The following is a 13,120-nucleotide window of genomic DNA, read 5'->3' as shown; positions in this document are numbered from 1 at the left end:
TTTCCTATCATTTAAAAAAAATAAAATAGTGTACAGAAGGGTATTTTGGTCCAACCGTTAGTCTGCGAATGTCGCCTCCGTGGTTCATGCATTTCACATATACTTTGCACACTCCTCCAGTTCGCATTTGATTTGGTGAGATGAGGTGCACGGTTCTATGGAATATGGGCCTTGGACTTCACGAAAATGATGTTACTTTATCAAACACATTTTTTATTCATTTTCTATTATCCTTATCTATGGGCCTTGGACTTCCCGAGAATAACGTTACTTTATTCAAGTTTTTCTCTCTTTCTATTATACTATACTTGAGTGAAAATAAATAAAGTGACATGTATTTGAGAGAAGGAAATATACGGAATATGCAATTATGTAAAACATTATCTTGAATGGGAATTGAGTGGTATGTTACACAGAGTATCTTTTATTTTATTCTAAAATAAAAATACTCAATAAAGGTACAACAACATCTTTTATAATAAAACTATTATTCTAGTGATTGTAATCTATATTTTTATCTATATTATTAATTATTATTTGTTAACAGAAAGGACATCACTCTATTTTATTATTTTACATATTTGTCTTTATGTAATCAAGTTCTAAATAAAGGAAATATTGTCTATATATATTATAAACGAAATAAATTTTGATAATTTTTTTGATTTCCATTTTTATATTTATATTTATTATAAAGAAAATAAATTTTGATAATCATTATTTTAATTTTAATTTTTATATTTGATATTACTACTTTTAGATTTATTAAAAATAATTAAAATAAATTTTCATTTTTGTTCCATTATTTTTATATTTTATACTTATTATAAAGAAAATAAATTTTATTTTAGTTTTTATTTTTATATTTAGCACTATTGTTTTTAGATTTAACAATTTTTTAAAAAATTAATTTTTTTATTTTTATATTAAACACATTATCTTTAAATTCAATAATTTTTAAAAAAATTAAAATAAATATATAAAGAACCGGCTTTCTTTCATAAATATTTTCATGTGATCATATTATCTTTTTGTAATTAAGTTAAAATTAATTTTACTCACACAATAATTAATGTTTAAACAATACCTACTAGTATATGTAAACGGTAAACACAATAACTAAATATAATTTCACTTGTTTTTACTGCCAGTCATTTAAAATAAAATACACGCGAAAACACCCAGTAATCTATAATTACGATTATGATTGAGATATCGTAATATCACTAATATGCAAGAGTTTTACTCGCTCTTTTTTTTATTAAGGAGGGCTAATAGTTTTTTTAACTATTATTCATCATTACTCACACCAAATAATTAAAAATATATATGATTGAATTGAAATTTTTATTTAATTTTTAATGTATCGTTAATTACTTATATTTATTCTTATTCTTTCAAATTTGTAATAAGGTTAGTCTTCCAGATTTTTTTAATTCTTATAATTTTAAAATAATTGTTTATGTCTGTCGATACTACTTGTAAGTTAATAATATTGGTTACTATAAATTTACACATATCTACTTTAAATTTAAACTTTCATAATTTTATTCTTAGTTATTTTACAAAAAAAATCTCACATCTTTATATAAATATTTTTATTTATTTTTATGATTCATAGATGTGAAATTTTGTATATATTCCAATACTTTTTTATATATTATTTGTATATATATAATTAGAATAATTTAAAAAAATTCTATACCATTTTTAGAAAATGATAAAATTTTATGAAATTTTTTAAATTTTTTTATTAAATAAAAAATAAATAATAAAAACATTGTAGTAACCAGTTTAGATATTTAAGTCAAGAAAAAAAAAAGTCAAGAGAACGTGCAAATTACAATGTTCAATGGTTTCTTTGGTACATGAATATTAATCATTTTCGGGTCAACTAATTTTGGTGGCTATTGACAATGAGAGGGCCAATCTAGAAATAATAGAAAAATGTTTTGACAAGTGCACGTGTGAATTTGAAAGCTTCTCGTAGCTTTCCAAAATCTCGTTCCAATAGTTTTATAGATTCTTATATGAATTAAGGACTTCCAAAGCAGTAGTTGTAACTTGATATGCTTTTTTTTTTAATTAATTATGTTTGAGACGCTCTCGACACTAAATATAAGAATCTATTCTCTTCAATAAAAATAAATAAATAGAACCTTAGTTCATTTTATTTTGGGAAAACTAACTTATTCAATCAACATAATCTCATTAGTATTTTTTTCCCTAATCTTCTACCTTGATTAATATGTCTTAAGTTAACATATTTGCTCTTCAAAAGTCAAAACACAAAATATCCCTAATCTCCTTCGAATAAATAATAATATGATTAATCTTTCATCCACCTGTAAAATTAACATATTCAACTATACATAAAAGCATATCATTTAAAGATACAAGTTCTAATAACATTAATTACTAACAAATTCATTTCCTTTATGTTTACTAAAATAGTTCAGCAAGATGAATAAATGAATTTATTTTGAAACTAAATTAAACCAAAAATAAATAAAAATTAGTGGATTCAATGTTCCAAAATCATTAAAATCTTATTTGGTAAAGATATTTGTACTATAACCTGGCTGAGTAAATAAATTCGGCCAAGTTTGACTGAGTAAACAAGCTCGGTTAAGGGATAAAGACATCGATAAATCACATTGACTTATAATAGTCATGTCATCTTTCAAGTTACTTCGTCATTGGTCAAAAGCTAGACCATTTCCCAACTGACGAGATAAAGAGATAAGTAAGCGATCTTATCTTAACTAATAACGATAATTTAAGCATCAGAGTCTTTTTTACAGGTATCACCTCCATCCTGGAGTGACCAACTCATGAAGCAAAGGAGTTTCGTCGATCTCATCAGAGATGTTGTCTCTAGACCAATATCAGGCGAGAACAATATTTCTTTGACTTCAAAATCTTTTAAGAGTCTCTACTTACTTTCAATTCAACATTTATAATTTAAATTGAACACTTACTATAATTTTAACTATCTACAAAAGTATAATTTTAACTATCTACAAAAGTGTATAATAGTGTGTGGTTAAAAAATTTACGGTGTGTCATTAACTTTTTGTCTAAAATAATCATGAAGCGCATGTCATCTATTTTCTACCATTTTATGAAGAAAAAAAACAAAAAATTGTTATAATTTTTTAATTTTCTGAAACGTACCACTAAAAATCTCTAAAAGTGTCTCCGAAACCCCCATAGATTGAAAATAAATTGTTTTATCATGAGAGGACTCTGTTACATGTTTTATAGTTTAGGATTTCTGTTATAAATATTTTTTTTCTTGTTTATGATAGCAATAATTTTCCAAAGACAATAAATAAAACACGATCTAACATTAATTATAAACACCTCTTTTGTCCATGCATCATTTTACTTAAAAACTCTGTTCCAAATCAATAATTTTAAGAAAAATTACTTGGTAAAAAAGCGTTTCCTTTCACCAGTGAAGCCCTTAATTAGTTAGTTGAGCTGAGTTTGAAAATCATGTAGCGTAGCCCAAAACTCGGGGGCAACGTGGAGTGATGGAAGTGGACGAATCCGAACACGGTTCGGGTATTACCATAGCCACATGTTCAAACTCAAACGATCCTGAGAGAAAATAGCAGTAGCCAAAATTAATCCTGCAAATATTCCTGAAGACTTGAACCTTCTTGAACAGGCATAATGTGCTCCACTTGTTTCAAAGCCTAAAAAATAGAATAGAAAATGGTGTTAACGAGTCCACTCCACACACCACTTGTTTTCCCCACCACAAGGAGAAAGATCTCGCGTGTGATCTCCCCGGTTCATACCTCATCCCCTCACCCATACCAAACTCGACCACGGTGTCCCGGTTACTTTTTATTATATAACTTTTCTCGGTAATTAACCATGCAATTTGCACTGCATACACACCATGAATGATGCATGCAATGACTCACATTCCAAACATTAGTAATTTATTGGAGTCATCGTCTCCTAAGATAATTGACCGAGAAAAGTCCTTGGTGGCTAACTAGTTATACTTGCCTACCGGCTGCTGTGGACCAACTCTATTTAATTTAAATCTCAATGTTTAATTAAAAATTAAAAAAAAAAATGGAGTCGTTTAACTTTTTGGTGATTTTGACTTGTGCAAGGTGTTTGTTTTAGTTCACTTGTTGTATCTTGTACTTGGTCTTCCCTTCAAGTAACAATTTATTTGACCGACTTGAGAAGTCTACTAGCCTAGCCACCAAGAAACCAAAACTATTATTCTCATGACTCACTAAAACACGTGCTCCACTCTTTCCATTGCGCTGCGCCTACTTTTCTCACCACTTGTCACGCAACTTCCAAGCTCTAATCCCCCCTCCTTATAAATTCTCCCACACCCACTCTTTCACTCTCACACTTCACCTCCAAACACACACAATCAAAGTCTCTTCTCTCTCACGCACAATTCATCACAAGCTACCGCACCATCCAATGGCTCTCGAAGCTCTTCAATCACCCACCGCACACACTCCCTTCGAGGAACCCAATCTCAGTTGCCTAGAAGCACCCTGGGCCAAGCGAAAGCGTTCAAAGCGTTCCCGCATGGACCCACCCCACCCTTCCTGCACCGAGGAAGAGTACCTCGCTCTCTGCCTCGTCATGCTCGCTCGCGGCGGCAACGCCGCCGCCGTCTCCGCCGTCAAACCTGCTCTCGCCGACGACAACTCCGCGCCCAAACTCAGCTACAAATGCTCCGTATGCAACAAGGCCTTCTCCTCTTACCAAGCACTCGGCGGACACAAGGCCAGCCACCGGAAGTTCGCTGCCGCCTCCGGCGCCGCCGAAGATCACTCGACCTCCTCCGCGGTGACGACGAGCTCGGCGTCGAACGGCGGAGGAAGGAGCCACGAGTGCTCGATTTGCCACAAGACGTTCCCGACGGGACAGGCCTTGGGAGGACACAAACGTTGTCACTACGAAGGCGGTGGTGGTAACAGCGCCGTAACCGCCTCGGAAGGTGTGGGGTCCACTCACACAGGGAGCCACCGCGATTTCGATCTTAACCTCCCGGCTTTTCCGGACTTCTCCACTAGGTTCTTCGGAGATGACGAGGTTTCCAGTCCTCTACCGTCCAAGAAGCCTCGTCTCAATTTGACTATACCAAAGATCGAAATCCCTCAATACTAATTATCCATAGATCCAAACATATTCAGTTCTTTTTTTTTTTCTTTTTTTTAAGTTATTTGAGATTAATTTGTTCTTTGTAAATATATATAGTACCTGGACCTGGATTGGACCTTGTTGGCTAGTTTCAGAATTTAGATTGTACCTTGACGGTGGTAATTCAATTCAATTCATTTATTTTTATTTGTGAAAATGGAATTCATCTCTTATCTCTCTCTTAACTTTATCATCATAGCATAGTATGATTGTTCTAGAATACGACGCGGAGACATCATGAAACAGCAGAGCCGCGTGAACGGTGCGGCAAGTTTGTTTAAGTTCATGTTCAGTTGAGGCCACTTGCGCGTGTTTCTTTCTGTTTGGGTTGGTGACGGTTTTTACTGTTGGTGTGGTGGTCCACGTACCAACTCAAACTTTTGTAATTTTCTTTTACCAAAATAAACTCTTTTTTTTTTATTTTATTTTGATGATTAAGATTGGGCGATTGGGAGTGAATAGTTATTTAATGAGCAACTTGGTAGCTGGGCCTGGGTGGATGACATGGGATGGGAGGAACAGAGCTTTGGTTAATTTGTTTCGTGTTTGGTGTGTGTGAGAGTGAGGATAAGAACGAAGAAGAAGGGTTTGGGTTTGGTATTTTACGCGCTGACACGTGGATTACTTATCCTTCCATTGTTGGTATTATTGAAGAACGCGACCCTGTGCGACACGTTATTGAATGGTCATATAGTGAATGCCAAAGTTGGTCAGATAGGTTTTACATTCCCATGAACATAAATGAGCTGAAGTTTCCTTTTGCAGGTGTGAGATGCAGTATAGAAAAGCGATTAGAATTTGTTGCCGTGATTCGTTGTATTTGTACGTGTCAATTAGTACACTATTATTTACCATACTTATCTCTAAGATAGAGTTCACACGCGGTGTCCAAATCTTAGAATTAGTAAAAGAAAAATGCGTCTTTTATTTGGGCAAGGAGGTGCCCAATTTTGTGCCAAACTCTGGTGGTGTGGAAGATTCGCGTTAAATGAACCATATTCCCTTTACGTGTTAATTAGAGTTGGAGGGGAAAAGTCCACCAAGAGCCCCATTAGTGTCCATACTAGGAATCTGCAATCTTCGTCTCTCTGCCAATCAACTAACTCCTGCATAACGCGTTATTACACGTTTTCTAATTATAGCTGCACTTCACACGTTTACACCTCTAACTAATTACTTCTCTTCAGTCATCATTCTTCTATTATAAACTCAGATTCTATTTAGTAAAATTTATGCCATTACATTAATATTTAATTTCATTGAATGCATCATTAACTAATAAGTTTTATTAGCCCATAGAAATTAAGTTCTATTGTCATTTAGTGAAGTATTGTCATATAATTTAATAAATTTCATATTTGAACTTTAATCATTATTAAATTATATTTTAAGATTAAATTTAGATTTAGAAAAATTATTCACACGAGGCTCGTGTTCAAAACGTTTATAGATATTTATATATCTCTAGCTCTGACTTGTTAATGAATGATCATTGAGAAGTATCAAATTCAAATATTGACCTGTACAGTTCCATGTTATACATATGGACTTTGTTTTTAAGATATTAGGTAATGTTATGCGACTCATAATGTTATACAATATTACATATGGACTTTATTTTTTAAATATGAATTTAATATAAATTCACTAATCATGTCAAAATTGTACGTTATCCCACCACGTAAAAATTTTAATTATCGTGTTACATTTTAAAAGTAAATTGTATACTTTAATTTAACCTCTTCTTTTCATTTTGTAATTTTATCCGAGAATTATCAAATTTAACTTTGATCCTTAATTTCTCATATATGTTATTCATAACATTGAACTAGTAATTGTTAAAGTCTTGTTTTTTAAGTTAGTATATTAAATATCATCATACTATGTTATATTAATTTTGTTTTTTTTATAAAAAAAAACACTTTTAAAAAATTTGTGTATTGAAATTATAAAGATGTTTGGGTAAATTTTTATAATTTAATTTAATAATTAGAAATACAAGATAAAATAAAAACTGAATTCCTTTTTTTTTTCCAAAAACAACTTCGAATTGCTTTTAAAAACAAGTTGATGCAAGAGATAAAACACTTTTATAATTCAAAACCAACTACTCCCCCAGTTCTTTTTTACGTGTCGCAATTGCAATTTTAATTTTAATTTAAATTTTTTTACTTGTTATTTTAAAATTTTAAGATAATATTAATTAATATATTATTAATTATATTTTTACCTTTTATTTAATTCTTAATTAATTTACTCATGATAATTAATATATATTTTTTATGAAGTAAAAATGAAGTGGGTATAATGAAAACATCAAAAATATTCTATACAAAATAGAAAAATTACTAACTTTCTTGTCTTATATAAAATAACTTAAATGACTGCTATGAAAGAATGAGGTAGTAGTATTTTAGTTTGTGAAAGCATATGCTAATTATTTATTATTATATCTGTTCTTATAGATAAGATTCAAATATTTAATTCATTAAGATTAAAAAAATAATTAATCTAGTTGATAATAATATATTTATCTTATTTGTATATATTTTTAAAATTATTATTTACTATTTTTTCCTCATAACTAATATTTACATATTTCTTAACTAATTAGAATGCATGTCATATGTTATGTTTTTTTCATGATTAATATTATTTACTCTTCTTCCAATTATAATACATCCCTTTTAAAGAGTTTGTAACTAATTTATTCCATCAAATTAAGAAAACATGTTTAAATTATGAGTATTTTAGTCTCAAATTAATTAATGTATCAAACACTATGAATCGAGTCTTATATAAAAGATCAAAAAATAATTATAAGTTGGTCTTATAAATAGAAAATAAATTAGTATATATAACTAAAATTTATAATAAATTATACATACAAATAAATATTATATTTGAATACATTAATTATATTTAAATATTATATAAATAGATAATTTAAAACATATAAATTATATTTTATATTTATTATACATAATTTGTATTATAGTATAATATTATTTTTATTTAATGATAATTTATTTATAAATATTAAAATTTAATTAATAAACAATTATGATAAAAAAATTTAAAAAAATCTAAAAATCCTTTCATAAAAGAAACAAACTTCTAAAAATATTCTCCCATAAGATAAATATTTGTATTTAAAATAGTGAGATTGATTAAAAAAAACACCTTGAAATTTTTTTCTTCTTATATTAAACAATGTGCATCGAAAATATATTGTAATTTTATATTTTAAAAAATATTTACATATCTATACCTATTATAAAAAGAGAATGTTAGGGATATGTAACTACTTTTAATCTCTATTTTTTAGTAAATCATTATATTTTTTAAATGTAAAAAAAAAATATATATTCTCTAAATAACTACACACAACCTTCAAATATTTTATTTATCTATAATTATTACATGCAGTTACAAAGTGTCTTCACCCCCTTTAATCTATTATAATTTATATTCAATTCCATTTTATATACTAAGGCACTAGATTAAAACATTGATTTAGTTTTAAATCCACATGTGTTTATCTCAATAACACTAATACATTCTTCTAGATTTAAAATATAAACTAAAAAAAATCTTATAAATAGTAAACTAAAATATAATACCATCTAAATTAATTTTACCCTATTTAACCATGTCTAAAATATGCTTTTTTTTTTTTTTTAATAACTCATTTTTTTTTTATATTTCTGATAACAAGTTTCAAATGAAAGGCAATATAAGAAAAAAAATAACTTTCTACTAAAAAATAAAATTTATTTTTAATTAAAATATATAAATTTACCCTTAATTTTGACGTGTCTCTCGAACGTTCAAATGTTGGAGGTGGGATAATGAATAAGTAATAAGCAAGAGTCGGGAAGATTGCAATCCTAATGAATTTAGCTGATTACTTGTTTATGCTATCGATGAGGGAGATTCACCTAACTTTTCATTTTTCATGAACTTTATAGAATTCATGTTTGGCGTGTCCAGGTTCTTCGAATTGAACCATGTTTTTTTCCTATGAGAAATGCGAATAAATTAACCCGAAAACCATCCCACTCTGTTAAAACTGACAACTGTCAACTCAATCATTAATTTTAACATTTTAAAGCTTTTTATATTTTTTCAAATTTACCCCTTACTTGCACATCCAGTCGATATGGTATATCAAGAGACTTTCAGACTATCTCTCATTTGTCTACCAAAAATCACAATTCAGTGAATTCACATTCTTTTTTTCACACAAAATTACCTACCGTTATGATTTTAATTTTTTTTAGAAGATATTTAAATTTTAAATTTTAATTGAGACTTTATAATTTAAATTTTAATAAATTTTGACAGATTTGTATAAGATTTTATGAATATCACATGAAATTCTGAAGCTATAGTGCTACAAAATTTAATTAAAAAAAATGACATAAATAATAAAAAAAGAAAAATCAACACAATTTTTTTATTTTTTGATAAACAATTATCTCTATTTTTTGACAAATAATTAACTTTAATGTCCTCATAACTAACATTTAATGGAACTACTTGGAGAAGATTGATGTTTCTTCAAGTTGAACCATGCTGAGTCCCTTTTTCTCTTGAGTTTCTTCACGTCAATGGATGATTTGGATGAGTTCAAGCTTCAAAAGCTTGAAGATGCTTCCCAAGGTTGTTCGGTTTTTCTTGAAGGAGAGAAACTTGAGGAACCAAGCACAAAGGAGAAGTTCCTTTGTGAAACTTTTAGGAGAAAGAGATTATCCACGAAATTGGACTCTTGAAATGAGAGAGAATTTTTGAATTCTAAGTCTCATAAATGTCAAAAGTGATTACAAGAGTAGAAATTACAAATATAAAGGTAGGTAGCTTAAGGAGCAAGCTAACCTTAACCATGGTTCACTAGGAACCATAGTAAGGTTAGTTGACCTTCTAGGTGAGTTTAGAAACTTATGGAGCAAGCTTCTCACTTAGCTTGCTTGGGAAGCAAGCTAAGGAGAAGCTTGTAGCACAAGCTTCTCATCTCCTTGAAGGTTAGAGAAGCAATTCGGTCAAAGAAAGGAGACTAGGCAATGTGGGTGAATTTGGTCTCGTTTGGCTCCTTGAATTAATTTTAAAAATGTTTGATTTGGTTTAGTTAGGTTCATCCAATGATGATTAAACCTAGCTAAATCAAATCTATGAAAAATTAGGAGCAAAATGAGTCAATTATGTACAATTTTGCCTATGTCCAATTCTGACCCAATTACTAGTCACACCCTCAAGCATTCCTAAATGTCACCCCTCTTTTCTTACTGAAAAAATAGAAAATGAGTGTATCAACAAAGGAGGTTAAATGGAGTCAAACTCTCCAAGTAACCCATCCTAAAATCAATATACAATGACTAATAAAAGAAACTAAAGTGTCTCACAAACACAAAGGCAAAAATAAGCATATACAAGAGAACTATGTACAAGATATTTACAACTAGAACTATGTCTTATCTTCATGATAGAGTGGTCCAAATTGAAGAGTACCTTGGGCTTGGAAAGCCCACTGGTCTTCAAGGTGTCCACTGGTCTTCAAGGTGGCCATAGCTCTAGAGATTGGGCCCTTGGCCCATGGTCCATCATCCCATTCTTCTTGGTTCCTTCAATGTATCACCTCTTGAATTCATTGGCCTTGGCCATAGTCTATTAACATTTCTTCATATATCTAAAATATATTAGTCCTGCATATATTAACATATTTTCTTTCATATACTCGAGTATATGAATGATATAATTCAAAATTATAATTTTCGATAGTACTAAATATGAAAATTCTTCTACTAATTTAATTAAAAATTTATTAGAACGATATTATTTTCAAATAAAGTTATGTAATGTTATATATTAATATAAATTCAACTTGTGTCTTAAATAAAAATAAATGTCCCAACTTAAAAATTGTGAAACGTGATTTAAAAATATTAAATATCCTTTCAATAATATTTCTTAAGGATGCATAATGCAAATTAAAAACTTCATTTTCCTTTTGAGGGTCATTACTATAACATGCAAAGTCTTTTTTAACAAGTTTTAAATTTTTATATTTTAATAATATTTTTTTATTAAAAATAAATAGTTAAATTTTAATAATTTTTAAAAATTAATAATAAATAGTATTTAATAATACCAAATTTATTTAAAATATTTAATATTTTAAAAATATTGATAAATTATACATCAATTGATAGATAAAAGAAAAAAAGAGATAGGAGAAGAAGAAGAAACAAATGAAAGATGAATAAAAAGAGATGGAGAAAAGAAAGAGAGAAAGAGAAGGAGAAGCAAGAAAGGCAACAGAGAAAGATAAAAAAAAAATGAGATAAAGAAGACAAAGAGATAAATGAGAAAAATGAATAAAGAAAAAGAAAATAATAAGATAGATAAAATAAAAAGAGAAAAGAAAAAAAAAATGATAGAAAATCAAGAAAGACGATAATTTTATTTAATTAAGTGATAAAAAAAAGAAATAGTATAAAAAAAAAGAATGATGCAAAATATAAAAAAATTTAGTGAGATTGTTTAAAGAATAAATTATATATAAATTATACTAAAATATCTCATAAAATTTATTATTTAAAATAACTCATTAAAATATTTTTATTTTTTAATACCAAGTTATCAACTGACTTTTCTAAGTAAGAAAAAATCATACTTAAATACTATTAAATTTTGCAAATTCCTAAAAAAATGATTATTTTAATTGAATACTAACATCTTTGTCAAACTCTTGATTTCTTTTAATTATTTATTAAATACCATAAATTTTTATATTAAATTTTTTTAATTAAATACCACAATATTTTATAATAAAAATTACTTCTAAAATCTATTATTACACACCAAACTTGAAAAAAAACATGTTACAAATTCATTCGTCTATCATACACTTGACCAATTCTTAAAAAAATCTATAATATATAATAAATAACGTGTAAATCGATTAGTAATTTATTTATCAAGAAACAAATTATAAAAAATCCATCTTCTACCAAAATGCTACTCCTTTCTCAAATCAAACTAAATCCACAATTTCATTCGAATAACAAGTGACATATTCATTGTAGTGACACTGGCATAAATGACGAAGCATATATATGTTCGTGCTCAGTTCAGTGCATTGGACAGCAATTTTTTTTCTCCCAAATAACAGTAAGAGCAAATGTTTTAAACAAATTATATTGCAATTAAATCTAAGTAATTTTTTTTTTACATTCCTTACAATTCCAAAAGTTGTCAATAAGTTATATTGCAATAAATCCAAGTAGGAAAATGCACATTCAAAGGGGTACATTTAAAAAAAAATCAGATTAGATAAATATATAAAAATATATATAAAACAGTTTATTTTATTAAAAGATTTTTTTTTTTTAACTTTAAACAAACATGCCGTTATCCACATGAAAAAAATTAATGTATAGGAAATTTATTTAATGTACGTAAATATCCCTTAAAGTGCAATATGAGATTGACCTTAATGATGCATACAAAAGGGTGGAAACTAAATCTAACAACACCCTTTTTTCTTTTTGTCCAACAATGATTGCCCAAAAATTATGTAACAAGACTTTTATTAAAGATAAATGGCACACCAATGCTATCATTTTTTTTTTCTTTAGGGAAGAGAGATGGAGATATAGCCCAACAATTGCTTACTACCTTGTCATATATATGGGTGCATCCTTAGCCCAGATATCAACTTAACGTCCAACATAATTGGGCTGGAATGATGTAAGTGTACACAGCTGAAAGGGCTTGGTCAAAGGAACGAAGAGAGAGTTTATTGCAACAATATGGGCTGGTTCAACACGAGGGAGAGAAAAGAAAGAAAAAAAAAACAACACAAATTAAAGTCTTGACGTACAATAATAACCTTCTATTTTAAGCCCTAAAATAATTAAAACTAGTC

The 13,120-nt window shown here is 28.5% G+C and overlaps 1 protein-coding gene across 1 annotated transcript; it reads left to right on the top strand.

Annotated features, from left to right (window-relative positions):
- The first annotated feature begins 4,364 nt into the window (after nucleotides 1-4,364).
- STZ (salt tolerance zinc finger) lies at nucleotides 4,365-5,350 on the top strand. Its single transcript, XM_020355165.3, has one exon. The coding sequence runs from the start codon at nucleotides 4,465-4,467 to the stop codon at nucleotides 5,158-5,160; it is 696 nt and encodes a 231-aa protein (XP_020210754.1). The 5' UTR covers nucleotides 4,365-4,464; the 3' UTR covers nucleotides 5,161-5,350.
- The last annotated feature ends 7,770 nt before the right edge of the window (nucleotides 5,351-13,120 follow it).

The sequence above is a fragment of the Cajanus cajan genome, chromosome 6 (assembly GCF_000230855.2).
Source record: "Cajanus cajan strain Asha chromosome 6, NIPB_CcT2T_4, whole genome shotgun sequence".
NCBI lineage: Eukaryota > Viridiplantae > Streptophyta > Magnoliopsida > Fabales > Fabaceae > Cajanus > Cajanus cajan.
The sequence above is the reverse complement of the archived record's forward strand: the minus strand, read 5'-3'. Positions and strand labels throughout refer to the sequence as shown.

Excerpts from the sequence above, each read along its gene's own strand:
- STZ (XM_020355165.3), top strand. The coding sequence starts at position 4,465 with ATGGCTCTCGAAGCTCTTCAATCACCCACCGCACACACTCCCTTCGAG.